This window comes from Coregonus clupeaformis, chromosome 17 (genome assembly GCF_020615455.1).
Source record: "Coregonus clupeaformis isolate EN_2021a chromosome 17, ASM2061545v1, whole genome shotgun sequence".
In the NCBI taxonomy this organism is placed as follows: Eukaryota; Metazoa; Chordata; class Actinopteri; order Salmoniformes; family Salmonidae; genus Coregonus; species Coregonus clupeaformis.
Genome location: NC_059208.1, coordinates 56239542 through 56258854, shown reverse-complemented (window position 1 = coordinate 56258854; position 19313 = coordinate 56239542). Strand labels below are relative to the sequence as shown.

At 47.8% G+C, this 19313-nt stretch overlaps 1 protein-coding gene across 2 annotated transcripts in view; it reads right to left on the bottom strand.

Moving 5' to 3' along the window:
- LOC121586778 (focal adhesion kinase 1-like) overlaps positions 1-19313 on the bottom strand; it is a 189382-nt gene that overhangs the window by 159119 nt on the left and 10950 nt on the right. Inside the window, exon 1 of one of the 2 annotated variants that reach the window (XM_045226436.1) lies at positions 607-872. The exons of the other annotated variant lie outside the window; for it this stretch is intronic. Within the exon in view, the coding sequence (XP_045082371.1) occupies positions 607-625 (19 nt within the window). The 5' untranslated portion in view covers positions 626-872. Of the gene's footprint in view, positions 1-606; positions 873-19313 lie in introns of those variants that run through there. 2 annotated transcript variants of the gene reach the window in all.

Here is a 19313-nt window from a genome sequence, read left to right as displayed (position 1 = left end):
AACCTCAGCCATTAGGTCAGCCATTAGCAGTTTGACAGAAACAGAAGGTAGTAGACATTAAGAAAGAGATGAACATCGGATTGTGAAGTGGAATGCATCAAGGATACATGCAGACCACAAAAAAAAAAGACTAATGTCAGTTCCAATGGATGAATGAAAGTTATATGGATTGTACTCTAAATCCTTTTCCCAATTGCATGCAAGCTACAGTATGAATCCTCTGTAGACAAATCAATAGAGACAGATGTTTTGCACGTCACTGATGGTCCACGGTATGATTGGGTGAAGAGATTATAAAATCAAATCAATACAATAATGTACTACCACCCCCACCACAATAATACATGTATCTAAAAATTAAGCTAATAAAAATACTCTGCTAATTGTCCAATTAATACATTTGTGACCACATGCTGTGTCCTCATGACTTGGCTGCCAAGAGAGGAGAAATACAGATAACAGGAGAGTAGAAATCAGCGCAGAGGGAGAGGAGAATACTATATTGTAAACGCTGTTCCATTCAGCAAGCTAGCCTAGCGTAAACCAGAGCAGGGTAGCCTACACCATACGAGAACAGAGCAGCAAGAGATAAAAATATGTCCTTACCGTGGTATAGTCCTTCCATTTAAATAAGAAAAGCCAAACCAGTAGAGAGGAGAACTAGTACAGTCTAATTAGTACACAAAGCTGTGTTGCCTTGGCAACGTGCAATCCCCTAGCTCCTTCACTAGCCTTAACCAAGACGGAATGAATAACAATATCCTGCCATGTAGAACAGAGCAGCCTTACTTCCCAGACTATGGAGAGCCAGACTGTGTGTGTGTGTGTGTGTGTGTGTGTGTGTGTGTGTGTGGTGTGTGAGCCGAGTGTACGCACACAGCCGACGGACGGACTGCCTCCGAATGACAGAGAGAGGGGGGGATGGAAACAGGAGGAGGCGGGGGTCTTTGTCTCTCGGACGGCGAGGGTAGTGGGAGCGAGAGGGGGAAGAGCAGGAGGAGGAGGAGGAGGAGGAGGGAGGAGGGAGGAGGAAACAGAGAGAAGGAAAGGGAGAAAGCAGGGTGAAAAAGAGAGATAGAAGGAATAGAGAGAGAAAAGGGAGGAAGAGAGGAGAGGGAGAGACGAACAGAGAGGAGAGGGAGAGACGAACAGAGAGGAGAGGAAGAGACAAACAGAGAGGAGAGGGAGAGACAAACAGAGGGAGAGGGAGAGACAAACAGAGAGGAGAGGGAGAGACAAACAGAGAGGAGAGGGAGAGACAAACAGAGAGGAGAGGGAGAGACAAACAGAGAGGAGAGGGAGAGACAAACAGAGTAGAGGTAGAGACAAACAGAGAGGAGAGGGAGAGACGAACAGAGAGGAGAGGGAGAGACGAACAGAGAGGAGAGGGAGAGACGAACAGAGGAGAGGGAGAGACGAACAGAGAGGAGAGGGAGAGACAAACAGAGAGGAGAGGGAGAGACAAACAGAGAGGAGAGGGAGAGACGAACAGAGAGGAGAGGGAGAGACAAACAGAGAGGAGAGGGAGAGACAAACAGAGAGGAGAGGGAGAGACGAACAGAAAGGTAAATCACGTCACCAACAATAGCTGTCCATCACAGTGCCTGGAAGTTAGCCCTCAATGGAGAGCAAACAGGGTCACATATAAAACCAGCTTCCTGTATCCACCATCAAACTGCCGAGGCGTCACTACACACAGTAGGGGTGTCAAACATACGGACCACAAGGGGGTCCAATCTGGCCCTTGGGTGGTTTGAGTAAATGATAATGGACTTACATTAATACAGTTTCTTGACTGTGTCCAGCTCGCTAATAATCACTGACATTAAATCTAGACAGTCAAGGAGCATCAAAAATGAGGACTATTTTTTGCACATTTTCACACAGAGGAAATATAACACATTTACAGTGCGGCCCTCCGGCCCAAGGGGATAAATCAGTTTGACACCCCTGCAGTAGACAGTCACACACAGCTCTAACTAGTGTTGGCCTCTCTCTCTCTCGTTCCCTCTCTCTCGTTCCCTCTCCCTCTCTCGTTCCCCCTTCTCTTGTCCCCCCCTCTCTCTCTCTCGTTCCCCCCCTCTCTCTCCCTCTCGTTCCCCCCCTCTCTCTTCCTCTCATTCCCCCCTCTCTCCCTCTCTCATTCCCCCCTCTCTCCCTCTCTCGTTCCCCCTTCTCTTGACCCCCCCCTCTCTCTCTCTCTCGTCCCCCCTCTCATTTCCCCCTCTCCCTCTCGTTCCCCGCTCTTTCTCTCCCTCTCGTTCCCCCCCTCTCTCGTTCCACCCCCTTGTTCCCCCCCTCTCTGTCTCTCTCTCTTTCCCCTCTCGTTCCCCCTCTCTCTCTCCCCCTCTCGTTCCCCCGCTCTGTCTTTCGTTCCCCGCTCTCTCTCTCGTTCCCCGCTCTCTCTCGTTCCCCCGCTCTCTCTCGTTCCCCCGCTCTCTCTCTCGTTCCCCCGCTCTCTCTCTCGTTCCCCCGCTCTCTCTCTCGTTCCCCCGCTCTCTCTCTCGTTCCCCTGCTCTCTTTCTCTCCCCTGCTCTCTTTCTCTCCCTCTCGTTCCCCCCTCTCTCATCCCCCCCCCTCTCTCTCCCCCTCTCGTTCCCCCACTCTCTGTCTCTCGTTCCCCCCTCTCTCCCCCCCTCTCGTTCTCCCTCCCTTCTCTCTCTCTCTCCCCCTCTCTCTCCCCCCTCTCGTTCTCCCCCCTTCTCTCTCTCTCCCCCTCTCGTTCCCCCCCTCTCGTTCCCCCCTTTCTCTCTCTCTCCCCCTCTCGTTCCCCCCCTTTCTCTCTCTCTCCCCCTCTCGTTCCCCCCCTTTCTCTCTCCTCCCCTCTCGTTTCCCCCCTTTCTCTCTCTCTCCCCCTCTCGTTCCCCCCTTTCTCTCTCTCTCCCCCTCTCGTTCCCCCCCTTTCTCTCTCTCTCCCCCTCTCGTTCCCCCCTTCTCTCTCTCTCCCCCTCGTTCCCTCTCCCTCTCGTTCCCCCCCTCGATCCCTCTCGTTTCCCACCCCCCCTCCCCCTCCAATTTGCGGAATGTGGTGCCTAGCCGCAGAAAGATGTTTGGGGGTGAGGGTGCTGCGTTTTGTTTTTGCAGATGGCAATATCGGTCCACCAATACAGGACTAGTAAAGGCCCAGTGCACTACTTTCTAGAGAATAAAAAAAGATATGTACAGTGGGGAAAAAAGTATTTAGTCAGCCACCAATTGTGCAAGTTCTCCCACTTAAAAAGATGAGAGGCCTGTACACGTCAACTATGACAGACAAAATGAGAAAAAAAATCCAGAAAATCACATTGTAGGATTTTTTTATGAATTTATTTGCAAATTATGGTGGAAAATAAGTATTTGGTCAATAAAAGTTTCTCAATACTTTGTAATATACCCTTTGTTGGCAATGACACAGGTCAAACGTTTTCTGTAAGTCTTCACAAGGTTTTCACACACTGTTGCTGGTATTTTGGCCCATTCCTCCATGCAGATCTCCTCTAGAGCAGTGATGTTTTGGGGCTGTCGCTGGGCAACACGGACTTCCAACTCCCTCCAAAGATTTTCTATGGGGTTGAGATCTGGAGACTGGCTAGGCCACTCCAGGACCTTGAAATGCTTCTTACGAAGCCACTCCTTCGTTGCCCGGGCGGTGTGTTTGGGATCATTGTCATGCTGAAAGACCCAGCCACGTTTCATCTTCAATGCCCTTGCTGATGGAAGGAGGTTTTCACTCAAAATCTCACGATACATGGCCCCATTCATTCTTTCCTTTACACGGATCAGTCGTCCTGGTCCCTTTGCAGAAAAACAGCCCAAAAGCATGATGTTTCCACCCTCCATGCTTCACAGTAGGTATGGTGTTCTTTGGAGGCAACTCAGCATTCTTTGTCCTCCAAACACGACGAGTTGAGTTTTTACCAAAAAGTTCTATTTTGGTTTCATCTGACCATATGACATTCTCCCAATCCTCTTCTGGATCATCCAAATGCACTCTAGCAAACTTCAGACGGGCCTGGACATGTACTGGCTTAAGCAGGGGGACACGTCTGGCACTGCAGGATTTGAGTCCCTGGCGGCGTAGTGAGCTATCTGATGGTAGGCTTTGTTACTTTGGTCCCAGCTCTCTGCAGGTCATTCACTAGGTCCCCCCGTGTGGTTCTGGGATTTTTGCTCACCGTTCTTGTGATCATTTTGACCCCACGGGGTGAGATCTTGCGTGGAGCCCCAGATCGAGGGAGATTATCAGTGGTCTTGTATGTCTTCCATTTCCTAATAATTGCTCCCACAGTTGATTTCTTCAAACCAAGCTGCTTACCTATTGCAGATTCAGTCTTCCCAGCCTGGTGCAGGTCTACAATTTTGTTTCTGGTGTCCTTTGACAGCTCTTTGGTCTTGGCCATAGTGGAGTTTGGAGTGTGACTGTTTGAGGTTGTGGACAGATGTCTTTTATACTGATAACAAGTTCAAACAGGTGCCATTAATACAGGTAACGAGTGGAGGACAGAGGAGCCTCTTAAAGAAGAAGTTACAGGTCTGTGAGAGCCAGAAATCTTGCTTGTTTGTAGGTGACCTAATACTTATTTTCCAACATCATTTGCAAATAAATTCATTAAAAATCCTACAATGTGATTTTCTGGATTTTTTTTTCTCAATTTGTCTGTCATAGTTGACGTGTACCTATGATGAAAATTACAGGCCTCTCTCATCTTTTTAAGTGGGAGAACTTGCACAATTGGTGGCTGACTAAATACTTTTTTCCCCCACTGTATACTCGCTATTCCCCTCCTCAAACTATACTCGCTATTCCTCTCCTCAAACTATACTCGCTATTCCCCTCCTCAAACTATACTCGCTATTCCTCTCCTCAAACTATACTCGCTATTCCTCTCCTCAAACTATACTCGCTATTCCCCTCCTCAAACTATACTCGCTATTCCTCTCCTCAAACTATACTCGCTATTCCCCTCCTCAAACGATACTCACTATTCCTCTCCTCAAACTATACTCTGTACTCTGTGTGTGCTTGCGAGTGCTTGCGAGTGCATCAAAGGAAAACCAGGGGAAAACTGCCCCACCCTTCCAAAATGGCCTCCGGCGGATTCCCGACTGTACTCCACTGGCAAACAAGTAGTAATGTAGTCAGCATTCAGGATACTACTCCACTGGCAAACAACTAGTAATCTGGTCAGCATTCAGAATACTACTCCACTGGCAAACAAGTAGTAATGTAGTCAGCATTCAGGATACTACTCCACTGGCAAACAACTAGTAATCTGGTCAGCATTCAGAATACTACTCCACTGGCAAGCAACTAGTAATCTGGTCAGCATTCAGGATACTACTCCACTGGCAAACAACTTGTAATGTGGTCAGCATTCAGAATAAATTACAAACATTATTGTAAAAGAGTTCAAGCAATTTCTACAAGATTCCTCTGCTTAGATTTTTGTGAAAAACCTCAATTAAGTCCATGAAAGCCAATGGTTACATTATCTGCCAAGGTTACTGATTTTAAAATTGTTCCTTAAAGAAGCATATCCTGTAGGTCTTCAGTAAAAAGTAGTGTACTATGTAGGGAATAGACTGCCATTTGGGATACAGCCCAGATGTGTCCAATGAAACAAAAGCCCAAGACTGAAAAAAACAAGCAAACGGATAATATGACAGAACTCATAATGGAAACATCTTTACTCCATTAACCACGAAACATGCCAGTACCTTGTGTACTCTCTCGAAATTAAACATGGATATGTTTGACATTAATGTCTATTTCCCCCAAACCTTCCATGCTGTGGTTGAGATGTATCTAAAGTAAGCAGAGGAAAACATGTATACTCCACACCTGACATCACATTCACCCCGTCAGTAAAACAAATACACCCTAGGCCTACATCTGCCTTCAAAGTATTTCATACTAAAAAAAAGTCACACAAAAAAAGGTGAGACAATGTACACCAGCATAAACAACTTCTACAATCCTAAGAATTGCAGCTCATTATAAAAAGCAATGCAAAGCCTTTTTTTCTAGTGAACAAACAAATGGTGATTGGAACGACGTTACCTAAAAATACCATACATAAAACATTGTTAGTTCTCCTCAGTATGTTCCTGTGAGAATCCAGATATCCCAGGGAGCATTTCTGTGTGTCTCTCTCTCCCTCCACTATCACACTGCCAGCAGAGGGGTTTGGTGTTAAGCAGAGAAAGCGGCTCCAGCTTTGATGTTAAAGAGACTCATGCTGCTTTCTGACAGGGAGTTAACCATCCAATGCATCCACTTCAAAATGCAATGAGTCCACGAGCACAGAGCGTTGGCTGCTCGGCTGTGTGTGTGTGTTTGTCTGCTCGGCTGTGTGAACGGTGCTACCTAGGAAGTCAAACGGGAAGACAGACAGAAGCATCATCATGGCTTGCTGCAAGTCTCAGAACGCCACTAGTGCAATATATAGGGAATAGGATGCCAATTGGGACGAAGACCTAATCTGTTTCCATTGGGATACACTACACTACACTACTGCAGTGGGCCTCCTTTTCCCTCTTGATTAAGTCAGGATTAAGGCTGTTTAATGTGATGGCTCTCCTCCCCACCGTCGCTTTGAACTAACATCTTAGTCAGTGAGGAAGGGATCTGCAGGCAAAGTTAGTCTGCGCTCCAGTCAATGTCTTCTCAAGGCTTTTCTCTGCTACTAGGCCTTGGTTCCCCCAATAGAGAGAGAAATGGACATTCGCACACAGCCACAGCTTTACATAACTTTAAAAACTGCTTCTAAACAGTCACGTTGATTCATAAGAAGCTAAAACGTTGTGACTGGAGCAGTACTGAGGAGCAAAGCAGCTTAATGGCACTCTCTGGAGATTACAGTAAGAGCCAGCCCAAGGTGCCTCTGCTCTGCTAGCTCAGTTACACACAACAGAGGGAGAGAAAGTTAGACAGCATAGCATAGTGAAAGGCTTACTGGTGTCTGCCTGCTTGCCTGTCACTTCTTAGCTAGGAGAAAGCGTTTGAGACAGGAGGATAACGAAAGGCTTATCCGTGGAGGTAAGCCAGCCTAACGTCTTGTCAGTCTGAAGGAAAGACAGACAGACAGGTGAGACAAAATAACGTCTTGTCAGTCTGAAGGAAAGACAGATCGACAGGTAAGACAACATAACATCTTGTCAGCCTGAAGGAAAGACAGACAGACAGGTAAGAGAACATAATGTCTTGTCAGTCTGAAGGACAGACAGACAGACAGACAGGTAAGACAACATCATGTCTTGTCAGCCTGACTTACTGAAGGAGAGGAGACAGCACCTCTCTGATTGGAGTGATCCCTGATCTGCCTGTCTGCCACTGGCTCATCTCCTATTAAAGCTCAGAGTCTGACCTGATCGATCTCTGTGTGTGTGTGTGTGTGTGTGTGTGTGTTAATGGCGCCCACTAGTGACCAAGGTTGCTGGGTATCTTTTGATCTTCTGCAGGAGATGGCAGACAGGGAGAGGAACACAACACACAACCAGGAGACAGAGCCAGAGCCCCAGTGAATGTGACAACACTGTGGCAGACAGTTGGGAGGCTGTCCAGACAGAGAGCCACCCTGAACCCAAAGGAATGCTGCTGGTGCTGCTACTACTGCTACTGCTACTACTGCTACTGCTACTACTGCTACTGCTACTGCTGCTGCTACTACTACTACTGCTACTACTACTACTACTACTGCTACTACTACTACTACTGCTGCTGCTGCTACTGCTACTACTACTGCTACTGCTACATTTACGTCATTTAGCAGACGCTCTTATCCAGAGCGACTTACAAATAGGTGCATTCACCTTATAGCCAGTGGGATAACCACTTTACAATGGATTTTATTTTTTTTATTTTTTTGGGGGGGGGTAGAAGGATTACTTTATCCTATCCCAGGTATTCCTTAAAGAGGTGGGGTTTCAAGGTGGTGAGTGACTCCGCTGTCCTGGTGTCGTGAGGGAGCTTGTTCCACCATTGGGGTGCCAGAGCAGCGAACAGTTTTGACTGGGCTGAGCGGGAACTATGCTTCCGCAGAGATAGGGGAGCCAGCAGGCCAGAGGTGGATGAACGCAGTGCCCTCGTTTGGGTGTAGGGACTGATCAGAGCCTGAAGGTACGGAGGTGCCGTTCCCCTCACAGCTCCGTAGGCAAGCACCATGGTCTTGTAGCATTCGGAGAGTACGACCCTGCCTTACACAGGAAGCGGCACAGGTCCTAATCCAGGCACTTGTCATCTCCATGGTCTCATCTCCGTGATGGCGAGATCATGGAACGGGCAGTCCTTCCCCGGGAGGAAGAGCAGCTCCGTCTTGCCGAGGTGGTGATCTGTCATCCATACTGATATGTCTGCCAGACATGCAGAGATGCGATTCGCCACCTGGTTATGTGGCTGCTACTGCTACTGCTACTGCTACTGCTACTGCTACTGCTACTGCTGCTACTGCTACTGCTACTGCTGCTGCTGCTGCTACTGCTGCTACTGCTACTGCTACTACTGGTCAACACTGGGGCAGGCAGGCCGGCCACGCAATGCATGATGACAAACCCATCCCAGGCATGCGTCAGATGAACCTCAGTCATAGTATTAAGGGGCTGTGGCTGTGTACTATGACTAGCACAACTCGCATGCGACCACGACCTAGCAGGCAGTTCTGCAGCACAAACCTGTTTCTGTCCCAGGATCTAATAGGCTACTAAATGTTGCGCCTGTCTGAGGTAGTAGCAGCAATGGTCTCTGTCACTGCTCCCGCTGGGTGTACAGTGAAGTTGCCCCTAGACTCTGATCTTGGGTCAGTTTTACATTTCCCCCACTAACGGTTAAGGTTAGAATTGTGAGAGTGGAAGCTGATCCTCGATCTGTACCAAGGGAAATTTCACCCCGAGCCTGTTGTAGTTGTGATGTCATGGCAATGGCTGTTTTCCAAATCCTTCCTTCTCCTCCTCCCTCCTCCCTCTGAGAACTCGGTAGACTTTTCCAGAAAAACATTAGCTGATATCCAGATCTTAGAGAGTTAGAGTTTACATCATCTGATTAGCCTAGCAGACTCCAATGAGCGCCTTTGTTTTAGGAATTGGCAGAGAGAGGAAGGCATTAAATAAACCCATCCCTGCTTGACCAGGATGGAATTGGCAGTTATCCCCTCGTAAATTAACAGAGCCCTGTTTGTGGCGGTGGTGGACTCAGTCCCACTCTCCACTGCCATAATATTTTTCTAACTGAAAAGTGGGTGTTGTTCGTAAGGTTATGTGGGCAAGAATACTGTACAGTACCTGTGTTGTAACTCTGTAATGAATGGATTGAGACTAGGGCCCCACTTTTCCATTCATTTCTAACTGCTGAGCACTTAACTGAGTTAACTGAGCTTTTTAAACCCCTAACGTCTATCAAATGGAGGTCATTTTAGCTCATCCAAGAATTGTAAAAGGAAAATGGAGCAAAAAAAACAAGGTGTTTTTCAGTAGACAGACACATTCAGCCCACAGTGGAAAGGTATGCAACCAAAAACACAGATTCTTTCTCTTCCTGACTCAGGGAGCACAGACATGGGGGTCACAGAGTGGGAGCACAGACATGGGGGTCACAGAGTGGGAGCACAGACATGGGGGTCACAGAGTGGGAGCACAGACATGGGGGTCACAGAGTGGGAGCACAGACATGGGGGTCACAGAGTGGGAGCTAGGCCATTGTTTCTGTTCTGCTCATCTCTGTGACTCAATGCATCGTAATTAGTGGCCGATGCTGTGCCCTGGCATGGACTCAATGCAGCGTAATTAGTGGCCGATGCTGTGCCCTGGCATGGACTCAATGCAGCGTAATTAGTGGCCGATGCTGTGCCCTGGCATGGACTCAGTGCAGCGTAATTAGTGGCTGATGCTGTGCCCTGGCATGGACTCAGTGCAGCGTAATTAGTGGCCGAAGCTGTGCCCTGGCATGGACTCAGTGCAGCGTAATTAGTGGCCGATGCTGTGCCCTGGCATGGACTCAGTGCAGCGTAATTAGTGGCCGATGCTGTGCCCTGGCATGGACTCAGTGCAGCGTAATTAGTGGCCGATGCTGTGCCCTGGCATGGACTCAGTGCAGCGTAATTAGTGGCCGATGCTGTGCCCTGGCATGGACTCAATGCAGCGTAATTAGTGGCTGATGCTGTGCCCTGGCATGGACTCAATGCAGCGTAATTAGTGGCTGATGCTGTGCCCTGGCATGGACTCAATGCAGCGTAATTAGTGGCTGATGCTGTGCCCTGGCATGGACTCAGTGCAGCGTAATCACAATGACTGATGCTTTGCCCTGGCATTGCCCTACTCTAGCTCCTTTGCATTATACACACACACCAGGGTTTCCTTTAGGAAAATGTGGTGCCGGACATTTGACAATTCACTGGACATTTCAGAAATGCACCAGTACAAGTCAAAAGTTTGGACACACCTACTCATTCCGTTTTTTTTTTTTTTTTTTTACAATTTTTTACATTGTAGAATAATAATGAAGACATGAAAACTGAGATGGTTTGGGATGAGTTGGACCGCAGAGTGAAGGAAAAGCAGCCAACAAGTGCTCAGCATATGTGGGAACTCCTTCAAGACTGTTGGAAAAGCGTTCCAGGTGAAGCTGGTTGAGAGAATGCCAAGAGTGTGCAAAGCTGTCATCAAGGCAAAGGGTGGCTATTTGAAGAATCTCATATAAAGTATATTTTGATTTGTTTAACACTTTTTTGTTTACTACATGATTCCATATGTGTTATTTCATAGTTTATGTCTTCACTATTATTCTACAATGTAAAAAATAGTACAAATAAAGAAAAACTCTTGAATGAGTAGGTTTGTCCAAACTTTTGACTGGTAGTGTTTATGCAGTGGGTGCGTAACCTGATTAGGGCATCCACCCACTTTGTTCAGAATGACACAAGTTACATTTAGAATATGGTCATTCATATTAACAGAACATGCAAGTCGAGGACACAACGATGTGCGGTCCTTACTGAATTCTGATGTGCACTTTGAACATGTTAGAATAACTGTCCACATTTACTTTTCCTCAGCCCACAAGACGAGTAACGAACAGTAAAATCACTAGCCTATGTCAACTATCATATAAAAGTTTAGGCTACCTATTCTATTGGTCAGCTTGTCGAAAAAGAAATGGCCTATTCCAAAACAAACTCTGGGACAGTAGTGGGACGATAGATCCTAATTTCATCCAACCAATAGGCCTCGGCTACATTAAAGAAATGTTAAAAAGCAACGAGTCTGATGCAACAGATCAGAACGTTTAGCTTCACATGTTGATCAACTATTATTTATTCATATTATAAAGCACAGCGATGCGCACAAGGCAGTAGTCTACGTGTGAATGTTCGTTATGCAACACTTGTCAAAAGGCCACTGAACATGCGAGCGATATAATAGGCTACTTTGAAGCAAGGCAAGACATGCCTCATAATATGTATTAAAACGTTCAGGTTTCAAACAATTAAGTATATGTTTTCAAAATGCATACTGCCTCCAGCTCATTGCAAAGTTGTGTGAGACGCGCTGATGAAGCCTGCCTTCCATTGCCGTTTGATGCTGCGTTCAAAAAGAACTGAAACTGAAACATCTGACTTCCGACTTCAAGACACTGGGAACTGGGGGAAAAAATACTAGCTCCGAATGGGAAAAATAGTTTTGAACGGTTATCCAACTAGCTCCGACTTTCCGACCGGAAGATCACTGACATCATGATTTGACGTCATACTTCTCAGAGTTCCCAGTTGTCTTGAAAGCACCACAAAATGCTGCAGCAGCTGCTCTGGCGCTGTCTGAAAGATTTTCACTCAAAGGCTCTGTATGCTGTACATGTGATAAATAAGATCCATAATGAATATACTGTACACACACTCAAATGTCATTCCACCAAATTATGCAAATTAACCTATAGAGCGATAAGCATGACCAGTCAAATGTATTTACATAGACTGGTATTTCCATCATTCAATAGGCTAAAAAAACATTATTTCACAATTAGATTTTTTCTTCTTCTTCTTCCGGAAAATTGGCCGGTGCCAATTCTATTTATCAGCTTTTCTATTTAAAAAATATGACAAAAGCCGGCTATTACCAGTTAACCCTGACACACACATAGCAACCGCTCTCTCTCACACACACACACACACACACACAGACACACACAGTATTGGATGTGTTTATAGTCTAAGGACCAGTCAGTAATATAAACCGGCAGTCCTACTACCTAAGCTACAGCCAGTCCACAGGAAATATGGGTCTACAACAGTGGACAGTAAACATGGCCATGAAGCTTGCGGCCTCTCTTGTGAGCAGGTGATGCCTGTCGTGAGCAATAATAATGAACTCTAAGGATGGCCGTAATAAAGGCTTACACACACAGCCTGCCTTCATGCCTGGGCATCCACTCCAAGGACCCCAAGGAGAAGAGGAGGCCAGATGGCAGCAGTGTTCGTCAGGCTCCTAGAGGGGACATTCTGCTGTGGTTGGTTAGAGAGCCACTATACACCCACTAACACTAGCTTGTAGGTTACTACTCACAGTCTTGTTTATAGCTCAGGTACAGGTACCCTGGGTACAGATCTAGGATCAGATTCCCTTCCCACAATCCTGTGCATTTGACTAATAAAACCATCTATCATCTATCCTAACCTTAACCATAAGTTGGGAAAATTCCAAACTGACCCAAGATCAGTGTCTAGGGGCAACTTCACCCTACTCTGATTATATCTAGCCAGGTCTATTTAGAACACCACTATATTTGCTCTTAAAGATCCTCAGTGGGGGGGAAACAGCGCCACTGGCCGCTCCACCACCGTTCTTGTTTTTGTAGCTGAGGAGCGTCGCGCAGCAAGGTAAAGAAATAATTGCAGTATATATTGTGCTGTTCTATCGGTTGTGCAATGATGTCCGAGGGGGGGGGGAAAAAAACTGTGTTGGTTGTTTGCAGTAACTTATTTGTTGTTGTAATATCACAAACGGACGTGGCTGTTTCACTATTAAGGATTCCAGCTTTAACCTAGTCCAGTTTTCATAAATACCTCTCTAACCCCCACTGCATAAACATCTCATTCATCATCCAGGGCTGCTGAAGTGACAATAGATTCCACAGGGAATCCCCCCAACCTCCCCTATCCAACACTCACAATGCATCATTGTAGAAGGCCCTACCGCCCGACACCAAGGCCATGACCTTGTAAAGGGTCGAGTCTAGGCATCAGCGGCGTGTGTGTGGCGGTAGGGGGGCTAGAGATGAGGTCACCCCCTCTCTAGCAGCCTGAGGGGGCTCTCTACTGGCCCGGCTCCGACACCACAGCCCAGTCATAGGCTAGCATCCTAAATGGCACCCTATTCCCTAGTGCGTCAAAAGTAGCGCACTAGATAGGGAATAAGGTGGCGTTTGTGAGGAAGGCCACACAGAACCATGATTAACTGTGAGGTTATTTCCTCCCATTGTAAGAAATGATGGCTCTGTTGGAGCGAAAGGTGATGTAAACGCCGTGAAGATGAAGAATATAGAAGAACTAAACCAAACCAACCCTCACAAACTGGGATCACATTCCAAACATGTTACACTGAGACTACAAATAACAGAACAATGGTTACCGGCAGGTTTTACACTCAGATTACGTGATACTACTGGTTGAATCAGCAGTCTATTGGAGAAGGCAGTGATTACAAAACTATTCTATTTTGGAGTTTTAACAAGCAGTTCAGAGGCTAGTGCAACATGACTAACTAAAATAAACTGACAGCAGATCATATAATTATTATGGTCTGCTGAATATAGCAGGACATTCAATCTTAGCAAATGTCTACTAAGTACAAAACTAACACCATAGTCAACATGCCTTAACCGTAACCATTTCTAATCAACAAAAAACATTAGCCCTAGCCCCAGCACATACACCTGAATAATACAGTGGGAGGCAAGAACACACACCACAATGGGAGGCAACAACACAACACACAGTGGGAGGCAACACAACACCACACACAGTGGGAGGCAACACCACACAGTGGGAGGCAACACAACACCACACACAGTGGGAGGCAACACCACACAGTGGGAGGCAACACCACACAGTGGGAGGCAACACCACACAGTGGGAGGCAACACAACACCACACACAGTGGGAGGCAACACAACACCACACACAGTGGGAGGCAACACAACACCACACACAGTGTTAGGCAACACAACACCACACACAGTGTTAGGCAACACCACACAGTGGGAGGCAACACCACACAGTGGGAGGCAACACCACACAGTGGAAGGCAACACAACACCACACACAGTGGGAGGCAACACCCCAACACCACACAGTGGGAGGCAACACCACACACAGTGGGAGGCAACACCACAACACCACACACAGTGGGAGGCAACACCACAACACCACACAGTGGGAGGCAACAACACACACCACACAGTGGGAGGCAACACAACACCACACACAGTGGGAGGCAACAACACACACCACACAGTGGGAGGCAACACAACACCACACACAGTGGGAGGCAACACAACACCACACAGTGGGAGGCAACACAACACCACACAGTGGGAGGCAACACAACACCACACACAGTGGGAGGCAACAACACAACACCACACACAGTGGGAGGCAACACAACACCACACAGTGGGAGGCAACAACACCACACACAGTGGGAGGCAACAACACAACACCACACAGTGGGAGGCAACACAACACCACACACAGTGGGAGGCAACACCACAACACCACACAGTGGGAGGCAACAACACACACCACACAGTGGGAGGCAACACAACACCACACACAGTGGGAGGCAACAACACACACCACACAGTGGGAGGCAACACAACACCACACACAGTGGGAGGCAACACAACACCACACAGTGGGAGGCAACACAACACCACACAGTGGGAGGCAACACAACACCACACACAGTGGGAGGCAACAACACAACACCACACAGTGGGAGGCAACACAACACCACACAGTGGGAGGCAACAACACCACACACAGTGGGAGGCAACAACACAACACCACACAGTGGGAGGCAACACAACACCACACACAGTGGGAGGCAACAACACAACACACACACAGTGGGAGGCAACACAACACCACACACAGTGGGAGGCAACACAACACCACACACAGTGGGAGGCAACACCACCACACAGTGGGAGGCAACAACACACACCACACAGTGGGAGGCAACACAACACCACACACAGTGGGAGGCAACACCCCAACACACCACACAGTGTGAGGCAACAACACACACCACACACAGTGTGAGGCAACACCCCAACACCACACAGTGGGAGGCAACACCACCACACAGTGGGAGGCAACACAACACCACACACAGTGGGAGGCAACACAACACCACACACAGTGGGAGGCAACAACACACACCACACAGTGGGAGGCAACACAACACCACACACAGTGGGAGGCAACAACACACACCACACAGTGGGAGGCAACACAACACCACACACAGTGGGAGGCAACACAACACCACACAGTGGGAGGCAACACAACACCACACAGTGGGAGGCAACACAACACCACACACAGTGGGAGGCAACAACACAACACCACACACAGTGGGAGGCAACACAACACCACACAGTGGGAGGCAACAACACCACACACAGTGGGAGGCAACAACACAACACCACACAGTGGGAGGCAACACAACACCACACACAGTGGGAGGCAACAACACAACACCACACACAGTGGGAGGCAACACAACACCACACACAGTGGGAGGCAACACCACCACACAGTGGGAGGCAACAACACACCACACAGTGGGAGGCAACACAACACCACACACAGTGGGAGGCAACAACACACACCACACAGTGGGAGGCAACACCACAACACCACACACAGTGGGAGGCAACACCACAACACCACACACAGTGGGAGGCAACACCACAACACCACACAGTGGGAGGCAACAACACACCACACACAGTGGGAGGCAACACCACCACACAGTGGGAGGCAACAACACACACCACACAGTGGGAGGCAACACAACACCACACACAGTGGGAGGCAACACCCCAACACACCACACAGTGTGAGGCAACAACACACACCACACACAGTGTGAGGCAACACCCCAACACCACACAGTGGGAGGCAACACCACACAGTGGGAGGCAACACAACACCACACACAGTGGGAGGCAACAACACACCCACACAGTGGGAGGCAACACAACACCACACACAGTGGGAGGCAACACAACACCACACACAGTGGGAGGCAACACCACCACACAGTGGGAGGCAACAACACACACCACACAGTGGGAGGCAACACAACACCACACACAGTGGGAGGCAACAACACACACCACACAGTGGGAGGCAACACCACAACACCACACACAGTGGGAGGCAACACCACAACACCACACACAGTGGGAGGCAACACCACAACACCACACAGTGGGAGGCAACAACACACACCACAGTGGGAGGCAACACCACAACACCACACAGTGGGAGGCAACAACACACACCACAGTGGGAGGCAACAACACACACCACAGTGGGAGGCAACAACACACACCACAGTGGGAGGCAACACAGCACACCACAGTGGGAGGCAACAACACACACCACACAGTGGGAGGCAACAACACACACCACACAGTGGGAGGCAACAACACACACCACACAGTGGGAGGCAACAACACACACCACACAGTGGGAGGCAACAACACACACCACAGTGGGAGGCAACAACACACACCACACAGTGGGAGGCAACAACACACACCACACAGTGGGAGGCAACAACACACACCACAGTGGGAGGCAACAACACACACCACACAGTGGGAGGCAACACCACAACACCACAGTGGGAGGCAACAACACCACACAGTGGGAGGCAACAACACACACCACACAGTGGGAGGCAACAACACACAACACACAGTGGGAGGCAACACAACACCACACAGTGGGAGACAACAACACACACCACACAGTGGGAGGCAACACCACACACACACAGTGGGAGGCAACAACACACACCACAGTGGGAGGTATGACTCCCTGGTGAATCTATAAATCTCTCAGACAGCTTTACTGTAACTAATCATGTCCTGTCAGAGGAACAGACATACTGACATGTCTTACCAAACACCGAACCAATCTGGTAATTGGTCTACAGCCTAATTTCAAGGAATATAAGGCATGACCCTATAGAGCCCCACAGTAGAGGTCATAAAAGTCACCTTGTCCTAGAGAGATTTACACGGTTATCATAACGTCACGCCAGGGTAAGCCTACATGAAACACAGCCCTTGTTTTAAGTGTTTCTAAAATGAATAGTGGAAAAACAATTGGAACCATTTCCTTGTTTGACTGCTACGTTTTATGGGTATTATGACTCATACTGTGGTACTCTATTGGCTCACACATCGTAAATGATCAAAGTGTTGGTGGTATGGATTAGAGAGTTGATACCTGATTTTGTTGTAGTATTTTCCCCAGACATCATCTTGCACAGACAGAAAACACACCTATGAGAGAACACGTCAGCCAAGAAAACTCCAGACACCCACAAACTGTCTCCAACCAGGTTTCTCAATACACCCCCTCTACAGGTATACCCAGACACATTTGTCACTCGACATGTTTGGGTCTTGAGGTGCTACTCACCTTTTGCCTGAAGAATGAATCAATCAAAATCTGTTTCTTGCAGACAGTGTCCAACATAAGATGAGCCAAACCCTAAATGCAGATATGTGCAGTATTCCATCAGCAAGTAGCACTTTAACACATCATGAGACAGACAGACCAGCACTAATCATCCAATTACTGAGACCATTTCAGAGCAATTTCTTCATCCTACACAACGGTGTGCCGGGCCAGCGATGTGATTCAAGTCTTTTAACAAAGCAAATTTGAGGACTAGGCTGCCAAAGTTTTATCAACATATCGACTGTTGTACTCGCACTGCCAAAATCCTCGACCATTGCTATTCGAACTTCCGGGATGGTTATAAGGCCCTCCACCGCCCTCCTTTCGACAAATCGGACCACGACTCCATTTTGCTCCTCCCTTCCTATATGGAGAGAAACTCAAACAGGAAATACCCGTGCTAAGGACTATTCAACGCTGGTCTGACCAATCGGAATCCACGCTTCAATATTGTTTTGATCACGCGGACTGGGATATGTTCCGGGTAGCTTCCGAAAATAATTTAGACGAATACACTGACACGGTGACTGAGTTTATCAGGAAATGTATAGGTGATGTTGTGCCAACTGTGACTATTAAAACCTACCCTAACCAGAAACCGTAGATAGATGGCAGCATTCACGCAAATCTGAAAGCGCGAACCACCGCATTCAACCATGGCAAGGTGACTGGGAATATGGCAGAATACAAACAGTGTAGCTACTCACCCCGCAAGGCAATTAAACTAGCAAAACATCAGTATAGAGACAAAAGTGGAGTCGCAATTCAACGGCTCAGACACGAGACGAATGTGGCAGGGTCTACAGACAATCACGGACTACAAAAGGAAAACCAGCCACGTCGCCGACACCGACGTCTCGCTTCCAGACAAGCTAAACACCTTATTCGCCGCCTTTGAGGATAACACAGTGCCATCTGCCATCTCTGTTTATTTACAGTCAAGCCACCACTGTTTCCGATGAGAGGTCTCTATTGAGTTTCAGGATATGGGATAGCAGGATAGGAAGTGCAACAGTGTGTGTATCCTTGTTTTAACACTCACGTCAAATCTCCAAAATGCATATAATAGCAGTAGGTTAGATCCAGTGAAGTGGAGGAAATGCTGGTCTATTATGACAGAGTGTGTCGAGGCGAGATATGTTTTCTACTGGTCAAAAAGGAGACCTACAGTATACTAAAGAGACCTACAGTATCCTACAGAGACCTACAGTATCCTAAAGAGACATACAGTATACTACAGTACAACTGTATGAAAACTATTAGAAGAAGTCAAACAAGAAAGCTGGTGTAGAATGCTGTGCCACTGCCAATAGAAAAAAAACGATGACGTTTCGCATTAGTGTTTGTCGACCACAACATTCTGCACATACTTCTCCAACCAACCTGGACAAACGTCAGGAATAGTTGGGCAGAGAGAGGGAGTGTGTTTACCCCATCTTGTATTGCTGTTCAAAGCACAGCCTGGAAAAGATATCTGGACCTAGAGTAGAGGCCCAGGGATATGGCTGGCACAATTACCGTATAACCGTGTAACCGACGATTAAGGAGGAGGTCCATCATGAAAATAAAATGACCGCCATAACC